Source organism: Sinocyclocheilus anshuiensis, unplaced genomic scaffold (assembly GCF_001515605.1).
Source record: "Sinocyclocheilus anshuiensis isolate Anshui unplaced genomic scaffold, SAMN03320099.WGS_v1.1 scaffold1224, whole genome shotgun sequence".
NCBI classification, from domain to species: Eukaryota; Metazoa; Chordata; class Actinopteri; order Cypriniformes; family Cyprinidae; genus Sinocyclocheilus; species Sinocyclocheilus anshuiensis.
Window position 1 is genome coordinate 454,597 of NW_015544204.1, and position 20,533 is coordinate 475,129.

The 20,533-nt window shown below is 37.9% G+C and overlaps 1 protein-coding gene across 17 annotated transcripts in view; it reads left to right on the plus strand.

Moving 5' to 3' along the window:
* Positions 1-20,533, plus strand: part of LOC107696884 (calcium/calmodulin-dependent protein kinase type II subunit gamma-like) — a 65,427-nt gene that overhangs the window by 24,206 nt on the left and 20,688 nt on the right. For 12 of the 17 annotated variants that reach the window (XM_016497431.1, XM_016497429.1, XM_016497430.1 and 9 more), the window contains exons 3-13: positions 5,206-5,265; positions 8,211-8,265; positions 8,814-8,879; positions 10,670-10,742; positions 15,240-15,342; positions 16,051-16,134; positions 16,334-16,428; positions 19,056-19,178; positions 19,450-19,533; positions 19,980-20,022; positions 20,287-20,349. In XM_016497431.1, coding sequence (XP_016352917.1) covers positions 5,206-5,265; positions 8,211-8,265; positions 8,814-8,879; positions 10,670-10,742; positions 15,240-15,342; positions 16,051-16,134; positions 16,334-16,428; positions 19,056-19,178; positions 19,450-19,533; positions 19,980-20,022; positions 20,287-20,349 — 849 coding nt within the window. The remainder of the gene's footprint in view (positions 1-5,205; positions 5,266-8,210; positions 8,266-8,813; positions 8,880-10,669; positions 10,743-15,239; positions 15,343-16,050; positions 16,135-16,333; positions 16,429-19,055; positions 19,179-19,449; positions 19,534-19,979; positions 20,023-20,286; positions 20,350-20,533) is intronic. The other 5 variants (XM_016497435.1, XM_016497436.1, XM_016497432.1 and 2 more) reach the window with 1 other exon arrangement.

Sequence of the window (20,533 nt, forward strand, 5' to 3'; positions counted from 1 at the left end):
TTTTTTTACCTGTTCCACGCACACACACGGCTAAGCCCAGTGTCATTCAGAAGCGCATGTAATCTTCCACTCGCTTCTGCCGCAGATGTTGCATGAAGCACGGTTGATCCGGTGTGGCATGGAAGGGTGTCGTATTGAATGTCAATAGCGCCTCGGGGATTTGAGCTGTAATCGGTTCTGCCTCTCAACGTGATCTCGGTGCTTTGCTACTGGAATTTTTGAGAGAGATTCATACATGTGTCCTGATTCAACAGTCAGTTTAATTTGAAGAAGTACGTGTTGAGGATTGTTCCCATGCCACATTGTTTTTAATCTTTTTATGTTAATTTTTGACTCATCAATGTTTTTGTGTTAGTGTGGATTGATTTCAAGCTTTTCTGTCATTACCTTGAGCTCTGTATGATTATGGTTGAATTTCACCATAAGAGGTTTCTGTCAAGAGGCTCACAACTCTGAACTAGGGTCGCATTGAGACCTGAAATTTTGGCTTTGTGTACATTACCAGTTTCTGGTGCCTTAGAATTAGACTAATACCTCAGTGGGTAGTTTACTGTTATAGACCTCCTTGATCATACAGACAGAATTTGATCCATTCGTGTCTCATGTTGAAGGGTTTTTCAAACGGGAACAAAAAGGAGTAAATATTTTATTTTTATTTATTTTTTTTGGTAGTTCACAAGTATTATGATTTTAATGAAATATGTTTAGTGTAAAAAAATCCCTGTCATACTTTGTTCAAGACAATTTGACCCAAACAATAACTGTGAACATAGCCTCTCAGTATTTAAATACAGTGCTACACGGACACACATCCACTTCTCCAGGGAAGCTCCAGGGAAGAAACTGTGTGCCCTCCATCACCATGTTAATGCACTCAGACCAGAATGCAAAAGAGGTCCACCTGTGGCAAGATGACCGGAGCAGAATGCAGCTGTGAATGTCTGTCGAGGGGTGGCTAAACATGCATGTGCGAAGAGTAAAAGACTTACTCTTTCTGTTCCTCTGTGTAGCTGTATATGGTCAGGACAATGCTGGAGTCTCTGGTCGCTGATAAGAGCGGCTCAAAGAAGACTCTGCGCAGTAGTTTGGAGGGTTCGACCATCCTGGACATCGAGAAGTTCCATCGCGAATCATTCTTCTACACTCACCTGCTCAATTTCAGTGGTAAGGAACAGTCTAAATTGCCGTTCACTCCAATATAGACATTTCTTTAGAGCATTCAAACCTTTAAACTACAGTAAAAACCAATGTGCGATTACCGTGTTTTTATTGTCCAACTATACAGCTATACTTTATTTTTTTTAACCAACCTTTTTCATACCATTATGCATCAGTACCAATTATTGACCTTTTCTGTGTCCACAAAGGCCTAAAAAGGTATATAGACACTTAAGCTACATTTATAAATTTGTGAATGTCATTGCTTTAGCAAAAGGCTTTTATTTTAAAGATAGATAGCACAAATACGCTGTCAAGCCTGTAGTAAGCAGCAGAAGTATTTTACAAATTTTGTAAAATAAAGTTTGTTAGGTTGTATATTATAAAGCAATAGATTATATAAGATTATTTAATCCAAATGAATGTGTACATTTTTTTTATGAAAATTGTGACCATATTTTCTTGTCTGTTGTTGTATATCCAAGTGAAACAGGATCTCAAATTAGAAAAAATATAGGATGGCACTTGATTTTGTCCATCAGGAATTGATTACATCTATAGGCTAATTATAGGTTTGTAAACTTTCGGGAAAATTAAAAAAAATTCGGGATGCGCGCGCATCATGGTTGCAGAAAACCCGTATGCAATATTCAAAATGGCATTGTATTTCTGTATTTAAATTTACGTTTTCCATTACCCATACGTGCAAAGTTTGGTCACGTATGTTCTCTAACCTTTACGGCTAGAGAAGAATAAAATAATTAAAAAAAAGGTCAATTTGATTTTATATTTCAAAAATCCGACTTTATTCTCGCAATTCCGATATTATATCTCACAATACTGATAAGGAAAAACAACTTGTCACTCTCTCTTTTTCCCTCGGCTCAGAATATATAGCCCACACTTCTGGCTTTTTTTTTCCTCAGAATTGACAAACTCACTACTTTTGAGTTAAATCGAGTTATAAAGTCCAAGTTAGGAGATATCAACTTGCATTTGCAAGAAAAAGTCAGAATTGTGAGATAAAAGAAATAAATGTTGTGTAAAATGTTAATTGTAATAGGTTTAAATAATATTTCATGCTGTAACTGTAGGGCTAAGTTAATACAATATGTCCCCTATGAACTGCATATGTGACTATTATGTAGGCCTGTTGTTTAAATCAAATTTATGCTTTAAAAGTAGAGTAATCATAGCAGTTTTCATTCATAGTATGTCCGTTTAAACGTCTGCGTTTAGCTTCAAATGGTGTCTTTGATGACAGTATTCTATAAAAATTATTTGCTTTCCAATTCTGATATCCAAAGGCACAACACTACATTTTTTTCTCTTATTCCATGGATTTTACCCGTTTCCCTCTACTTGTTCCCAGTGTTTTTCTGCCACCACAATGCACGCGCAGCTGCATGTGACGTAACTGTGACGTCTAATCCAAATTGGTCTATACACTGACCATCTGCTGAAAAAGAAAATAATATTTACGTTCTTTGTAAATATGTCATGCTCCTGTCATGCTCATTATGATATCAACGTTTTATGCTGGTCCAATCTCAGGACACTTATACACCTGTTAATGTTTCATTTAACCATTTATATCAGTCAGTGTATCGCTCCTGTTTTCTGAATCTCTCTCTCTCTCTGAGAGTCCATGACATCATGGACCCGACCGAACCGTGAAAAAGCAGCACTTAGCCCAATTGGATTTTAGAGATGGTCACTGAACAACACATCATTTATTTATCTCTTAAGTAATGGGATAAAAAGAAAGAAAACGAGAGAGCACACAAAAAGAGCATGAGCATAAAAAAAGCCACTCAAAGCCATTTCTCTTTCTAGATGACTTTATCGTTTGCATCAGATCACAGCTATCAGTGAATTTATGTTTATTCGACTTCAAACTTGATTTATAATGCAATGGATGAATTGCATGCAGAAGGTGCAGCAAATGATAAAAACAAGTTTTATAACACATACTCAAAGTGTTTCGTTTATGTGTGTGTTTGTTTTCTCAGCAGTCATTGCATGCCAACAGTCGTACGGCCATCTCTCACGCTCAGATTAACTGTTCTGTAGGGAGCCGCGGCAGGGCTGAATATTAAATGTCCTGCATTAATTCTGTTAGGTAAAAAAGACATCTGCTGCCGTAAACCGAACGCACACGCACATCACTCGCAGCAGTCACAGTTCACTCTTTCAGAGGGATGTTTATTTGGTCCCACTTCTCAGAAAAGCTTTAAGCCACCAGTGATCCTACACCCACATCCATTTGTATATGATGAAAACATCATCACTTAAAGTCTGAAACCTGTCTGTCTGTCTGTCTGTCTGTGTGTGTGTGTGTGTGTGTGTGTGTGTGTGTGTGTGTGTGTGCATGAGAAGTACCGTGAATGCTAAGGCTGTGTGACTGCTAGTATAGTGTAGTGGTGATGGTTTTTTAGATGAATGTTTGATACTTCAAGACTGAGGCTGATGTCATTTCTGAGAATCATGCTTTGGGGCTGTCAGAGGGATTGAATGCTTTTTGGGTAGAAGATCGACATGCATTCACTCTTGAGTACTGAATTCACAAACTTGTCCCATAGAGGTTATGGCTGGACCTTATAAAGGCCTGTGAAAGGAACATAATTTGCATATATAAACACCCTGTGTCATTTGTACTTTCTTCATCTTTCATTATATTTTCGAAAATTGTCTTTAGTTTGAGGTCTGGCTCATTTCAGACAAGTAGCACACACTTGGCACAGTGTGATCTTGGACTGAGGATATGTTATGTGTTAGAGCGGTGTGTGTTTATGTGAGACTGATCTGACCCAGCAGGAGTGCCTGCATTGAGTTCATGATTTGAATTCCTACTAGCAGATCCCTGCTGCTGCAGATAACTGTGTTCGAGTGCACGTGGGCATTCTTTTTAAGTAGGGTGTTGTCTGGCGTCATGTAGACAACTCTAGTTAAGATGCTTGACTTTTACAGCCGGCCCGCGTTAAAAGCCCTGCTTTTCAGTGCTGACACTTCTCTGTCCCTCTTCTCTTTATATCACATGATCATTTCTCTATCCTAAATGGATGTGCGTAACATCATTGTTTATGGTCCGAGAATAACTATATATTTGTATTATGTATTTACGCAGCTGAAACAGTTTGTGTGTGTTTGTGTGTGTGTGTCCGTTTGAGTTCCCTCCCATATAACTCTCTAAAGGTTTCCCAAAGAGGCTATGATCCTTTTAGAGATCGATGCTCAATATCCCAGGATGGGCATTTATATTAATCTCAGCCGCTTCCTTTATAGAGTGGACATCTTCATGCCCATTACATGTACACACAGTCATTAACTATATTCTGGCTAAGAATAGGGCAATAGGCTTAATATTGATTATATGACACTGAACAGTTGCATTGGTCACAGGTCCTGTTTACACCTGGGATTAATGTCCGTCTCAGGGTCATTTGATCACATCAGTCTTTTCCATGTAATGAAAGTGAAAAGTGACTGTCGAGCTTCAAAATGACAAAAAAGCACTATAAACACATGAAAGTGATCCATATGATTAGTGTGCTAATATTCCAAGGCTTCTGAAGCCGAACAATAGCTTTGTATGAGAAATTTACAGTACAGTTCAAAAGTTTGGGGTCAGGGAAAAAAAAAATTTTTTTTAAAGAAATTGACAGAAAAGTGACAGTAAAAACATTTATAATGTTACAAAAGATTTCTATTTAAAATTAATACTGTACTTTTGAGTACTGAAAAAATGTATCACGATTTCTACAAAAATATTTGTAGAATTCAGCTTCCATTAGAATAAATTGCATTTTAAAATATGTTCAAATATATTAAAAAAACAGTTATTTTAAATTGTAATAGTATTTCACAATATTACTGTTTGTATTTTTGATCAAACAAACTTTTTTCAATAACAAAAAATATCTTACAGACCCCAAACTTTTGAGCGGTAATGTAAGTGGTTCTTCACTGATAATGTTTGTGTTTTGACACTTGTGGAGATGCAGGTGTTAAATGTGCTGAGCTGTTCTTTCTGTGTTTGATCCTCAGATCATCAGAAGCTAGAAAGAGAGGCCCGCATCTGCCGTCTGCTCAAACATTCCAACATAGGTGAGTCTTGATCCCGTTCTCCCTTGAGTAATTGAGAACAATAGTGTGTGTGTGTGTGTGTGTGTGCGCGTGTGCGTGTGCGCGCGTGTGTCTGTACACAGTGAGACATACTGTACAAACATGCTAGTCACAGTCAACACAAGATTATTTGCATGGCATGAGAAAGGATGTGACTGACAAAACAGATCACACAGACAAAATCTCCACCTCATGCAAAATCATGGAAATAGCACAGGCATCATCCCTTCAGGCTCCCTTCAGTGTGTGTGAACAGCACAGTGCTGTGGAAGACAGTAAGATGTGAGTGGCTAAAATGTTTCAGGATGGTGACATTGGGCACTGAGGGTAGCTAGATAATCACCAGGTGCAAAAAAAGTAAGTATTTGTAAAGTAAACATTATTAAGTATTTGGGGATTTTGAAGACTTGAAGGAAAACAACAGGATTAAAACAAAAGGATTGGTGCTGTTCAAGAAAATCTCCTTAAACTGTGCTTACATGACACACACCACCAGACTATTTAACAGGGATAATTCACCCAGAAGTGATTTAAACAGACAGGCTCCAAAAAAGGCAGAGATACACCATAAAAGTATGACTTTGGCTATTTCAAGTCTTCATACTATAGCTTTATGTAAGGAACAATCTAAAATGCAAGTTATTGTTCAATGTTAATGACTCCCTAGTAGCCACAGTTGTTCATGTGACACACAATCTCCAGTGGTGTTGACAGCTGTAAGTCAAATATAGTTCTTTTTTGATACTTTAAATATGTTGTTTTTTGTCCTTGGCAGTGTAAATCATATGTTTCTTGTAATGCAAACAGAAGCGCAGACATTCTGCTTGACGTTTCCTTTTTTGTAGCCTTGGTTTCTTCTTTCTAGGATGTGTTTGTCCTTTCCCACCCTCATACTCTCTTGTCTCTCCTCCCTCACTTTTTTCTTTCTCATGTATTCTCTCCCTTCCATTCCCAGTGGCCTAAATGTGTCTTTTGTACCTTTTACTGTCTAGCCATCTTGAACGGCCCTTTCTTCTTCTTTCTCTCTCTCAGGTTATCATGTTTTCTGCATGGACTGCCAATAAACTCCTAACAAAAAGAGCAATCAAGTGTGTGTAGGAGAGAGAGAGTATTCTTAAGGAGCACATCGCCTATGGCGGCAAAGACTCAAGCCTAATACACACTTGTTCTTTTTCTCTCCTTTTGTCTTGAACATACACAACACATACACAACACATGCAGGGTAACTTACAGCCTTTGTACATGTTATCAACAGTGGGGTTTGTTGTCAACAAACCCTCTTCCAAAAACCAGCAGATATGAGTGCATGACTGCAGTCGGCTCACAGATGCACGACAAGAGCAGATATGCATCCCTGTGGAGCTCTTTAATAGTGTGAAAACCCATAACTTCATAATACAAGTAACCATAATAAAAGTAAATGTTCAAAAATTAAAAAAAAAAAAAAAAAAAAAAAAGGGATCAGTAAGATTTTTTGTTTTTGAAAGAAGTCTCTTACTGTATGTTCACAAAGGCTGCCTTTATTTGATTAAACAATGCAATAAAAACTGTAATATTGTGAAGCAGCTGTCATTTTTTTTACAGTATTCAGTTAAGGTAGAAATCTTTATACATTAGCATTAGGTGTCTTTACTGTGACGTTTGATCAATTTAATACTTGTTGAACGAAAGTATTAATTTGTTTTAAAAAACTTTTGAACGGTATTGTATTTATTTTACATATTTATTTTATATATGAATATATTTTATCCACCTTATTTTTCAATGCGGAAGTAAGACGTTTTCTGTGAATGTGTGAGACTTTCGGTTCATTAGCCGCGGTAGGGAAATAACAAGTAGAATAACAAAATACAGTAAACGGTATAACTCTTTTCACTACAAACCAGTGTTCATAATTAAGATAATACATTAAAATAATGGTAAAATCACTGGTAAGACACCAGTTTGCAATATCAAGCAGCAAAACAAGCTGTTTTGTACAGCTAAAAATGACACCGGAAGTCAGTCCCATAAAATTTACAAATGGCCACGCCTGCTCTTATGGGAAAAATAAGGTGGATACACATTCACAGCTACGTTACTGCAAAACACACATATGCATGCGACACGGCTAGTATTACTTTTTTCCAATTTTAGTGCTATACCAGTAAAGTATAGCACTAGTTCAAGTCAAAAACATTAGGGCAATATGTTCAGAGAGTATCATCTTCATCAGAGTACAACACACATCGGCTCTGTCCACACCTCTCTCAGGCCAACCTGTTAAAATCACTCTCCATTCAAACACTGTTCACAGCACCTTCAGTATGAATTGTGTTAAAACGCAGTCCTCCAGTCAGAATGTGTGTTTGTGTCAGCGCTGTGGGTGATCCTGGGTGGATGTGGAGATAATATAATTCTGCTTTGCCCTCTCTGCCCTCATTTAGCACAGCCACCTCCCTCACATGGCTGAGATTAATATACGCTGTCATTTACACAGACCCACACACAATGAGAGCGAGCCGAGGGTCTCTTAATGGCTGCATGAGAGAGATCTGGCAGGTGCACTGTTTCAAATCTGTAACAACCGATGACAAATTCATTACCTTCAATCAGGATAACAAATGTTCCTTGCTTTACTTGCTGTGCCACCGCTCCCTCTGTAATGCAAAGACCAGAATTCCTTCTCTGAGACGAATGATGTCCTATGCCAAATTTTATTTGGTAGGTATTTGGAGTTGCTCTTTATGAACGTTTCAGATGGGTCAGTTATGAGGTTCATTTCAGCTAGGATGCTGCCTTAGAAGGCATTATGCAGCAAGGTTGGGATTTGTAATGAGGATGACTTCATGGGCAGGTTAAGAAAAGGATAAAAGCTCCTTCTGTTCATCCTGCTTATGTTGTTTCTCTGTCTTACCTCATTCTCTCTTTCTGTTTTCCCTCAACAGTGCGTCTCCATGACAGTATCGCAGAAGAAGGCTTTCATTACCTGGTCTTTGACCTGTAAGTATCTGAGTCAGACAGTGTGATCTTCTGTTGAGATGAGGCCTGTATACTCACACTTTCCACTTCCTTTCAGCCTCGTTTGGCAGTAATTAAGTTTGTTAATTAACTTCGTTAATTACAGGAAAATGTAATTGAAGTATGACGATTAAACTTTATTCTCTAGCCAGTAGGCCCATTTCTCTGTACCATATATTTCGGAATTCTTTTGCTTAAGTTATGCTGACATCATTTTAAACAATTATCAGAGTCTGAAGTGTTGTTGAGATGTAGACTCCTCTGCATAACTGTAGTGTGTGTGAGAGCAAGACATACATGTAAGTGTATGTGTGTGTAGATTGTGACTGTATGGCCCTCTCTCAGGGCTCTTGTGTCAGGACGCTGATAGCGCTCGCCCAACACTCAAGTGCCGCCCCGTGGTGATAAAACTCTCCATTAGCCACATACTCCTCTACAGGCCTCGTGCTCTTTATAGTTTATAGCTGAATGGAACCGCTGTGGGTTCTCCATACTTGAGTTGTTGATAAAGCCTGTATTTCTTCCTGTAGTGTGACTGGTGGAGAATTGTTTGAAGACATTGTCGCAAGAGAATATTACAGTGAAGCAGATGCAAGGTAAGTTTAAAAATTCACCTAAAATCATATCGGCGTTTAGTTGTAATTTATAAATAATATACACTACTACCGTGGGTCAGTTTGGGGTCACTAAGTCAGAAAGAACTTTGTACTTTTATTCAACACTGATGCATTAAATTGATCAAATTTAACAGTAAAGACACTTATGTGAAAAAAGAACAAAAGATTAAAATACTTTAAATGTTCTTTTCAGAGAATACAAAAAAAAAATCACAATTTCCACAAAACTGTTAATCAGCACAACTGTTTTCAACATTGATAATAAGAAATGTTTCTTGAGCACCAAATCAGCATATTAAAAGGATTTGTATAAATAATATATTGTGTAATATATACAATAATAAAATATTAATGGATTTTTTTCTGTAAATACTATGGTACATCAATCTCATAGTCTTTTCTTTAATTCTTTACTCAAAGTACCATGGTATTACTTTCTGCTGCCATCACTGTACCATGGCACTACCACAGTGCTTTTGTAAGGCCTTAGTGAAAATATTCTGTCTCTAACACTGCTCTTTGGTCCCAGACAGCGAGACAATCATTAAATGCCAAGGTTACGCAACTAATTATTAAACATGATATTTTTATTTCAAATAATGTCAAACTATGTAAATACTCTCAGTGCTTTAACAGGGATGGCAGCTGGCCTGAAATGTGGTGTTATTTTTAACCTTCTGCCTGGATAGGCATCCCCTTAAATTAAAACTGACTGTCTGCACTTCAGTCCATTTCCACTTCATATTCAGCACTAAGCCGGAACAACAAAATTAGTGTTACTTTCCAATTACTTTTGGAAGCCACTCTCCAGACTTGCTGCATGAAGGCTGCTTCTGAGAGTTTGCATCAAGGGGGAGAACAGAGAGAGTTTTTACTGGAAAGTGCCTCCGAAATGGGATGGAATGGAATGCAGTCCACAGATTTTGCCAAATTTGGACACAAGAAATGCCTTCCTCGCCATCCTTCCTCAAGAGAGCTTTAAGGAATATCTAATGGGGCTCTTTCTTTACTTGACTGCCATTGCTTTTCTTTCTGCAGGCGCTCTCTTTTTTGCTCTCTCATTACATAAACCGAATCATTCGGAAATTTATTATTTTTCAAGTATGCTTCCAAACAAACAAAAAATCTCTCAGAGAGATGTCATCCCCACCCAACTCACCCTCTGTCCTCGGGCCACGACCTTCTGAACAGGTTTCAGAGCTCTATAATGAGCTGCTCCACTCGCTGCATTTAGAAGCATTCCAGCTTCACCGGTGCTTGATATTTCTGTCCCCTCACTGTCTATGGAAAGACTTCTGCGGTGCAAGTCTGTCAGAGCAACACATGCACGTCTGTGTAGTATTACTGGGATATATATATATATATACATACACACATGAACTATTGTTCAGAAGTTTAGGGGTGGTAAGATTTTTGTCTGTTATTCTCACCAAGGCTGCATTTATATATACACATACATACCTGTCCATACATACATACATACATACACGCACGCATTCAGCTTCAGGAATTTGTTTTGCCATTTGGATGACATGGTAAATGTCTTTTCATTTCCATCCTGGAAACCTTCTCTGGCAGTTTTGAGAACCACAAAACAAACCAGATTATTTATCTGTTCATGCAAAGCTCAGTCTATCTGCACAGGCCAGGTTCTGTAGCTGGATTTCTTTCACCCAGTCTTCTATCTGGAGTTAGATCCTTGTACTAATGCCTGGGTTTCTCTCCCTAATCCAACCCTCTTTTCCTCCCCTCTGCTTTCTGTTTCTCAGTCATTGCATCAATCAGATCCTGGAAAGCGTCAGCCACATCCACCAGCATGACATTGTGCACAGGGACCTCAAGGTGAGTCACGCCGTCACTGTGGCAACATGCCAATACGGGAGCTTGCGTCATCCAAGCCCTCCTCCTCTTGGCAACCCTGTGGCGTCATTTGCACACACTCAGACATGTGCTTGCAACATTAAACGCTGTGTGGACACAAACTTGACACCGGAGAACATGTATGCCGTTTGATTGTGTTATTTCATTCTCTTGACGTCAGAGCTCGGCCGGTTGGCTGTGGCTAATCCTGAGGGGTCATTTGATAAGCACAATGCAGAAAGCAAACAAAGGAACATTTAATGGATGATGGAGAGATTTGTTCTTTAAATGCCATCATTCAATGTGAACCTCATATTGGATTGAAATTGAAATAGTGTTTCCTTGTTGCTTGTCAGAGTTTACACTTATTTTCCTTTGTATCTCCACATCTTCCTAGGAGTAGATGTAGTAGAGCCTGTTTAGGAGGTGAAATTGTGTGTTTGTTCAAGTTTTTTTTTTCTTACAATAACAACTGATGAAACACATAATAGATCAGTGGCATGTGGTGGAAAAAATTGTCTAACCCCACCCCTACAAAAAAAAAAAAAAAAACACTGACCCATTACTTTCTGTATTAGTTCACCTCTTTAAAAGTAAAGACAGACAGAGGAGTACTGGAGGCAGGCCGGTTGCTATGGAAACCTGTGTGATGTCATGGTGGCTGCAGAGTCATGGCATGATGGTGAGCGTGTCTGGTGGAGAGTCATTTTGCCTCCTCTAATTCATCAAAGGGAAAGAGACAGAACTGTTGAACAGACAGACAAGGAGGAAAAGGAAAACTAGACAGAGAAAGAATGTTTAGGAGGGAAGAGAAATCCCTAGAGTTGCAGGACATGGGTATTGGGTGCTGATTTTTATTGAAGGAGTAAGGATGAAGTTCACAGATAAAATATATGTAAATATTATATGAAAAACTAGAAATGCTGCCTTGGCAACTAACTGATATAAATATGAAGAACTCAAATTATTAAAACTAAAACTGAAATAAATATAAATTAAAGCTAAATAGAAACATTAAAAAAAACGAATAAAAATGACAAAAGTATATAAAATTATTAAAATATACACTAATATGAAAATGGAAACCAAAAATATTAAAATAAATAGAATGAATAATTGCTAAATACTATAATAGTATATAAGTAATACTAAAATAACACTCACTTGTTTATCCCCTTAAATTAAGTGGGAAAAAAACAGTCGTAGAGAATTAGCCAATAAATGTGCAATTAATTTTTAATTATTTGCAGTTTGTTTTATTGTTGATACTAGGATATGATGCTTAAGATGTGATGCCTAGCACTTAAAACCTTTTTTAGTGTTTTTATTTCACAACATAATACATTCAAAACCATTAAAGGCAGTTTAAAAACATTTGAGCGAATCCCTACATGGAATATCTGCTGCATGAGTTACCAATCCTGTTTTGGTTTGGCTTATGACTAATCTAGCTATGTCAGCATCCCCTAATTAACATTCATTAAAATATGATGTGACATCACAGAAAGTCTGTTGTGTCCATCCTACTATAAACGTGTTGGCGCAGTTTTTGCAGGATGACTGTGCAGTGTCCAGGTCAGGGCTGTGCCTGCAGCATTCAGAGGCAGCGGGGTGTGCAGGACAGCAGGGCGAGAGAGCAGCTCACCCCTGCTCTCGTAGCATGAGATAACAAGCCCTCCTCTCTGTCTCTTCATGAATTATGCAGCTTAGAGCAATGAGCGTGCTGTCACAGCTATCCATCCGCTTTACACATACACACACACACACCAGTGAGATACCAGACACCTCCAGACACCACATGCAATCTCTCTCTTCTTCTCTCTCACATGTACAAGCATGCACACCATTTCTGTCTCTCTCACTTGATGCACACTGTAGTTCAAGTCCGGATCTCAGTATTCCTACAATGTGATGATGAAAGACTCTCCTCATAGAACATGCTGGATACGTTTACGTCCTTTTATGCAGATCACAGCTGATTAAATTCAGCGTCGGTAGGCTTGATAATCACCTTTAGCATAATCATACACAGAATGAATGAGCAGCCATGTGGGAGTGAATGCCCATGAATTGCACTTCATAATTCTTTTGGCTCGTGCTACTGGATATTTTATTTTCCCTATTTTTGTATTTGTATTACCTTTTTTGTCATCTAATCTTGAAAACGCTTAATTTAATAACACTGTTAATGCAAATGTCAAAATTAATATCCAAGTCCAGTCACCTTTATTTAAATAGCACTTTATGCAATACAGATTGTGTCAAAGCAGCTTTACAGTGTTAAACAGAAAACCCGTGTGCTGATAATGCAAGAGGACAATAGAAAACAGTCAGTTTATCAGATAAATCAGTTCATTGTTGATTCAGTGATGTCATCATCCAGCTCAGTTCAGTTCTCTTCCTATAGTGTCTGTGCAGTCAAGTCAACAATGTTGCCAGAAATTGTCCCCAACTAAGCAAGCCAAAGGTGACAGTGGCAAGGAAACTCCATCAGTGACAGAAATGGAGAAAAAAAACCTTGGGAGTTCTCCTCTGGCCAGACGAAACCAGCATGGTGTGGTTTAATTCCAGGCTGCAACGCAAGTCAGATTGAGCAGAGGACTCGTCTGGTTCTCGTGGTCTTGTGCCAATGGCCGACGAGGTCTTCACAGAGGGGATTTGTCTTTTGGGTTCATCTAGTTGACATGGTGTCTGCTGACATTCAGGGCTGTAGAGGTCATCTCTAGGTCCTGATCCACCATCTGGACTGGATACAGACTGGATCCAGATGACTGCAGTGACCATCTGATCTGGATACGGACTGGATCTGTGTGGCTACGGTGACCTCGGAATAAGAATAAAACAAACAAATATTAGTGTAGATGCCATTCTTCCTACAATGTAACAAGTACATTGGGTGTTATGGGAAGTGTTCCCGGTTCCAGTTGTCCTATTTAATGCAGCCTAACAATCCTCTAACGGATTTGAATTATAGAAAAGGGATTGTGTGTTATGTGTATGCCAGGTTAAAGAAATGGGTCTTTAATCTAGATTTAAACTGACAGAGTGTGTTTGCCTCCTGAACAATACTAGCTCGCTCAAGTACTGAGGAACTAAACCATTCAGGGCTTTATTAGTAATGAGCAAGATTTTAAAATGTGTACAATGTTTAATAGGGAGCCAGTGCAGAGTGGACAGAACCGGGCTAATATGGTTATACTTCCTGTTTCTAGTAAGAACTCAAGCTGCTGCATTTTGGACCAGCTGGAGTTTGTTTATTAAGCACACTAAGCAACCACCCAAAAAAGCATTACAATAATCTAACCTTGAGGTCATGAACTCATGAATTAACATTTATGAATTTGACATTGAGAGCATTGGTCGTAATTTAGATATATTTTTAAGATGGAAAAATGCGGTTTTACAAATGCTAGAAACATGACTTTCAAAGGACAGGTTGCTATCAAATAGCACACCTAGGTTCCTAACTGATGACGAAGAATTGATAGCACAGTCATCAAGTGTTAGACAGTGTTCTAGTTTATGACATGCAGAGGATTTTGGTCTGATAATTAACACCTCTGCTTTTTCAGAATTTAGCAGTAGGAAATTACTAGTCATCCAGTTTTTATGTCAGCTATGCATTCTGTTAGTTTTGCAAATTGGTGTTTCGTCGGACCACAAAGAAATATAGAGCTGAGTATCATCAGCATAACAGTGAAAGCTAACACCATTTTTCCTGATGATATCTCCAAGGGTAGCATGTAAAATGTGAAAAGCAACAGTCCTAGTACTGAGCCTTGTGGTATTCCACACTGCACTTGTGAACAATATGATACTTCTTCATTCACTACTACGAATTGATGACGGTCAGATAAGTATGATTTGAATCATGCCAGCCCTATATTTGCATACTGTACACTATAATTTAGTGATGTCTAAATATACTTGAAGCATTCAGAACAAGTTCTGTTAGGTTTTAGTGTTATTTTTATTTAATTTAGGTGAAATAGTATAAAATAATAAAGGTGTGGTCACATTTACAGTTGTTTGTGGAAAAATGTAAGTGAAAATATAAAAATAAAAGCTAATCCAAAATGTTATTAAATTCTATAATAGTATATAAATAAATACTTGTAGAATTCAAAACAAGCTGTTTTGCGATTAGGAATTTTGCATGAGGGTGAAGAATTTCTCCACACAGATTTTGCAACAGAAAACTGCTTGGTTTGAAAGTGACTTCTGTATGAGCTGTACATCACTACATTATTGACAATAGTCAGTGGGCCTATTTTGCCCTGTACAATTTTGCACGCTACGAACACTCACAACAGACAGAAATGGCACACTGCAGCTTTATGTTTTAATGTTAAAATCACAATATTGGAGATTTCAGTTCTGATGTGCCCATTTTTGTTCTTGTCTCCTCCCTCACTTTATTGCTCACTATTCTTACTTTCTTCTCTCCTGCCCTTTTCTCTGTCATGCGTACTCCTGTAGCCAGAGAACCTGCTGTTAGCCAGTAAGATGAAGGGGGCAGCAGTGAAGTTGGCTGATTTTGGCCTTGCCATCGAGGTGCAAGGAGATCAGCAGGCCTGGTTCGGTAAGACTCCTCTGCTTTTCCTTCAACTCATTGGTAGCCTCATCTCTTAAAGGGATTTGACTTGAAGCCATTCTAGATCATCCTGAGGCAAGACTGAATTAAATTCAACAGACCAAATGAATTTCTCTGGTTTCTCAAACAAATATTCAAAGCCCTGAAAATGTATCCGCTCATTTAGATGCCACTGGTGCTCGTAAACTCATTCTGAAAGCTGACTTTCAACCAGCAATGATTTTTCTTAATGCTCTGTTTGCTCTCAGTGACATCTGTGACTCTTGTTGGGACTAGAGAGCTCTGGAGAGTAGCCAGCTTGTGTTTTTACTCTGTGCTCTTGGGAAATATGGAGTAGTTTTCTCAATGTTTACTGTCCTTTTTGAGTCAAGACTACTCACTTGAACCAGGTCAAAGGTTACAGACGACAAAGCCAGTGGACAAATTGGATTAAGCTTGTCCAACATCATGGGAATTTTTTATGTGCTTTTCATATTTCACAGCATTATAAGAAAGTGAAGTTATTTATTTATTTATTTTTTACAAAAACAAAACAATTTTTGTATTTTAGTTTATTTGATGCAAATTGAAATGTTGTTGCCTTATTTGTAATGCTCAGAATTTGGTTATCATAAAGAGATTGTGTTGAAGATTTTGTGATTTGAAATCTGTTCATTTTAGATATTAAATGTAAGTAATCACACTCTGGCTTTACAGGTTTTGCAGGCACCCCTGGATACCTCTCCCCTGAAGTCCTGAGAAAGGATCCCTATGGCAAACCAGTGGATATCTGGGCTTGTGGTAAGATTTTCACCAGTTTTATTTAGTGTTCACATTAAAATGATTCCAAGACTCTCTTTGGTCTGGTGTCTTATAGTGTTGAGTATTTGTCCAATTTTGTGAATAATCAGTGTAAAAAATATGTGATTCAGTCTCATTACTTTGGAAGAACAGTGGACTAGTACTAGTATGAAGTTACCTGTTTATGTGTCCTGGGCAGGTGTGATCTTGTATATCCTGCTGGTGGGTTACCCTCCTTTCTGGGACGAGGACCAGCACAAACTGTATCAACAGATCAAGGCTGGAGCCTATGATGTGAGTAATCACACTCACTGTTTGCCTTAATGAGCTCTCACTGCTTTATAATCTAATGACTTTTTTAAATCTAATCAGACCTGAATATTTGTTCATATCCACATTACTATTCAAAAGTTTGGATTCGTTGTTCGAAATCTTTTGTTATACTAATAATAAAAGTATTAAAATCTTTTAAAAATATCCCACTCATTTCAATTTCAAAAGTATCCCACATTTGATTGGTAGTGTACATGTGTGAAAGGAACACTTAAAGTTTTCACATCACATGTCTTTTTAAATTCCAAAATGAACCTTGGATCGACCAGTTGCACCATTGTATTTTTTTAGACATATTTTTAAACTACAATCATCCAACCTAAATGTTTCGTCACCCAGTGTATTTGTGTTTTACAATTTATAATGTTGTTGATTCATATTTATATTGTGAGGAAGATACTTAAAAAGAACTTTGATTTAAAACTCTGAATTGAATTTATATATAACTAAAAAAGACAAATAAACAGTCAGTAATAAAATAAGAATAGATAAATGACAAGCAATGGCACAAACAAGTACAATAACAAGACTAAAATTAACTGTGCTTTAAGTTTTTCAGCTATAACAGTAATATTCAGGTACAGAAATACCACAGAAACTGAATAATCTATTTAACTTTAAAATAACACTGGTTAGTCTTCAATGTATAAATAAACATTAATGACAGACAGCAGCAGGTTTATTTAGTTTGCTGTCTCTTTAAGACCACATGCACGGATCTAACTGTTACACATAAGTTTTGTTTCTCAACTGTTTACATTCACTTAATATGCCTATATACCGACAATGTTTAGTATAAATCGACTGTTTACGTGAATACTCATCAAGACGGGCATTTTGAGATAATTTTGTACGTATTTGGCTGTTTACGCGCAATAAGGCGCAACAACTTTATTCTGTAGTCGCGCGCTCTCAGATGCGGCTCTATGTGCACGCGCTTTGGGTGTGAGCTCACAGAAAGGGGTCTCACAGAGAGCGCGCAAGTACTGAATTGAGCACTTTAAAGTTTAAAATTGAAATACTCAAAAGCATGTGCAAATTATACATTCCATCATCTGTCCAAAGTGTCTTTCACGCTGAAATTTCCCGCGGAAACTGCGGGAATCAGTAGAATATGCGCAATCCCGTGCCGAAATTCAATTAAACATATCTGATGTAATTAAAGTAGGCGCTTACAAAAACAGGCATGTCGAACAAAAGGTCTGTTTATTTTAGCTGTGCTCAGCTCAACCAGGAACAGAAAGTGAAAGCCCTTTTATTAGACCTGTCTTTTATTGCCCATCAACATGTTGACAAAGATGCTCTCATGGCCCCATACAGAGATTTTAGTGCCACCACATCGACCCAGAGTGGCAAACCCAGATTGAAGCCGTTGTTAATATTTAATTGGTTGGGATAGGGAGCAGAGTTACTCAATAATAAATGATGGCAGCCCCCTCCTCTAGAGCTCAACAGAGAAACATACAGGAGTCTTCATCATCATCATCACCACCTCAAATCCTAGAAGAAAACCAGTTTAGAGTGGGATATTTCCTATTAACACTATTCTATATAGCTTATATGAGGTTACAACAATCTTGCAGATGGCATAGTGTCATATTTTTGTCTGTCAGCGCAGTGACCAGCTGTAGCTCAAAGTTGCTGTTTGTAAACAATCTAGCATGATTAAAGTATATGGATTCACCCTAATTTTATTTCATTTGTGCTTTCACCATCCCTTTTAGTCCAGAAAGGCTCTCTAAGTGCATTGGAGTGTAGCATGTTTGTAGTGTTTGTTTGTTGTATAGTGCCATTGTCCATTTGATGGAGTGCTGCGGTGTGGGAAAGATGTGATTACGAAGGCCAGTTTTGGTTTCAGCATTTTCAGCCATCCAGGTGAAAAACACCACTTTGCCATCCATCGCTTTAGCTGCTCTGCTTTAATCTTATTAAAATCCATTACAGGCCATGGACGCCATTGATCTGTGTGTTTGTCAATGTCTGTATACATTTGAGCCCTCTGTTTCATACAGAAGTCTGGGACTAGTGAAAATGTTTCTATTTTTCATTATTTCCTAATGTAATACATGCGTTTTCATTAGTTTATATTATCAGCATCAGCATAAAGTTGATGTAACATTCATAATATCTTAGTACCTGGTTTGTCCCCCTTTTGTTTTCACGTGGAACTTCATGAACTCAAGTTTGTGTAAACCCTGATGATCATGTTCATGTTGAGCTTCACTGGAAGAGCATCGTTTGTACACATGATCACTGTCACAAATATATCTATGATTAGTGACCTAGAACTATTAAATTCATGTTTATTTCTGTAGAGGTTTTCAAAATACATATCCTTTTAAAGTAGCTATACAGAAAAGTTGTGTTTAAATGTAAAAAATGTCATTGGGCCTTAGTTTGTTTATGAATAAATGTGAAATGTTTCTTATAAATTTTTTTCATCATAACATTTTTGTTATAATTGTTTCAAAATCTTTCTTTTCATTTCCAGGTTTAAATGAAACAAACCACAGCTTTTCACTGTAGACCTCACTGTTTATCAAGAAAACTCAGTCATCCTCTCTTTCTCTTGTCTTTTCATGTCTTAGTTTCCCTCTCCAGAGTGGGACACTGTTACCGCAGAGGCCAAAAACCTCATCAACCAGATGTTGACCATCAACCCAGCGAAGAGGATCACAGCTGACCAAGCACTCAAACATCCGTGGGTCTGTGTAAGTGGACTTAAACCCCCAGCACTTTTCATTGCATCTCTCAAGGCTGGTTTATATTGTTGTCACCCAGCTTTTCACAATTACATCCAACAACTGGCATAATGTCATACAGCTTACACGCCAGTCTGCAATGAAGTAAACATGTGCTAGCCAGTTTGGTTGATGAAAAACATCAAATGAGACTTTATATACAATTTGTATTATAAACAATCTGTCATGACGTATAAGAATAAAGATTTGTCCTAAGGACTGATGTCTTTTTCCCACTTAGCAACGCTCCACTGTCGCCTCCATGGTGCATCGTCAAGAAACCGTTGAGTGTCTGCGCAAGTTCAACGCCCGCAGAAAACTAAAGGTCTGATTCATTCATTTCCAGCACAATAAGGTTCAATATGTTAACATTAGTTTATGTATTCGCTAACATGAATAAACAAAGTACAGTACTTGCAGCATTTATTAATATAGGTTAATGTTATTTCTGCATATACTGATAAAAAAATTTTTTTTACAAGTGTTAAGTATACATTAAAATTAGTCAATTAGGAACAAACAAAGTAAAATTGTAAATTCATACATGAACATTAACCTAAATTAATAAATGCTGTAAAAATGTTATTCATTGTTAGTTAATGACACCAAATGCATTAACTAATAGTAACAAACTCAACCTAATTGTTTAGTATTGCCCATTATTAATACTTTATCCAAATGAATGAATGTTCGAAAACTTTGTCCTTAGCAATGTTAATTTTGATTCCAATTCTAGATAAGATACTAAAGTAGCATTTGTGTTTCCTGCAGGGGGCCATTTTGACCACCATGCTGGTGTCCAGGAACTTCTCAGGTGAATGTCTCATTAGCTTCAGACGTATGAGTGAGACTTGTGCTCATGAATTGAGAGATCAGTATGTTACGTTTATGTAGTTCTTTCGAAACTTTTGATTTTGTAATCTGGCCCCACTTTCCTGACTGCGTAGAGGCATTTGGGCTTTGCTTTAGGTTGCTTTTTTAGGATACAAATTGGGTAAGTTTTCCTTGTGATACCGGAAAGGCTGAGCTTCTGCCTTGAGTCAGCCTCTCCAAAACGACATGCTCTTTTGTCCAATAGTGGGTCGGCAGCACACCAGCCCCGCCGCCCCCACCACCAGCACAGCTGCACTGGCACAAGAAGGTACGTGAGATGGGAACTAGGGGGCTGTTGCCCACTTTCAGCCTCAGCATGTGACCAAGGGGAGCCTGCTATACCCTTGCCAACACACGGGCACTGAAACTCTTCTGAGAGGCTATTCGCTATGCAGAAAATACATAACACGCGCTCCAGGGTTTGGGTTCGTTGCCTGAATTTAGAATATTTC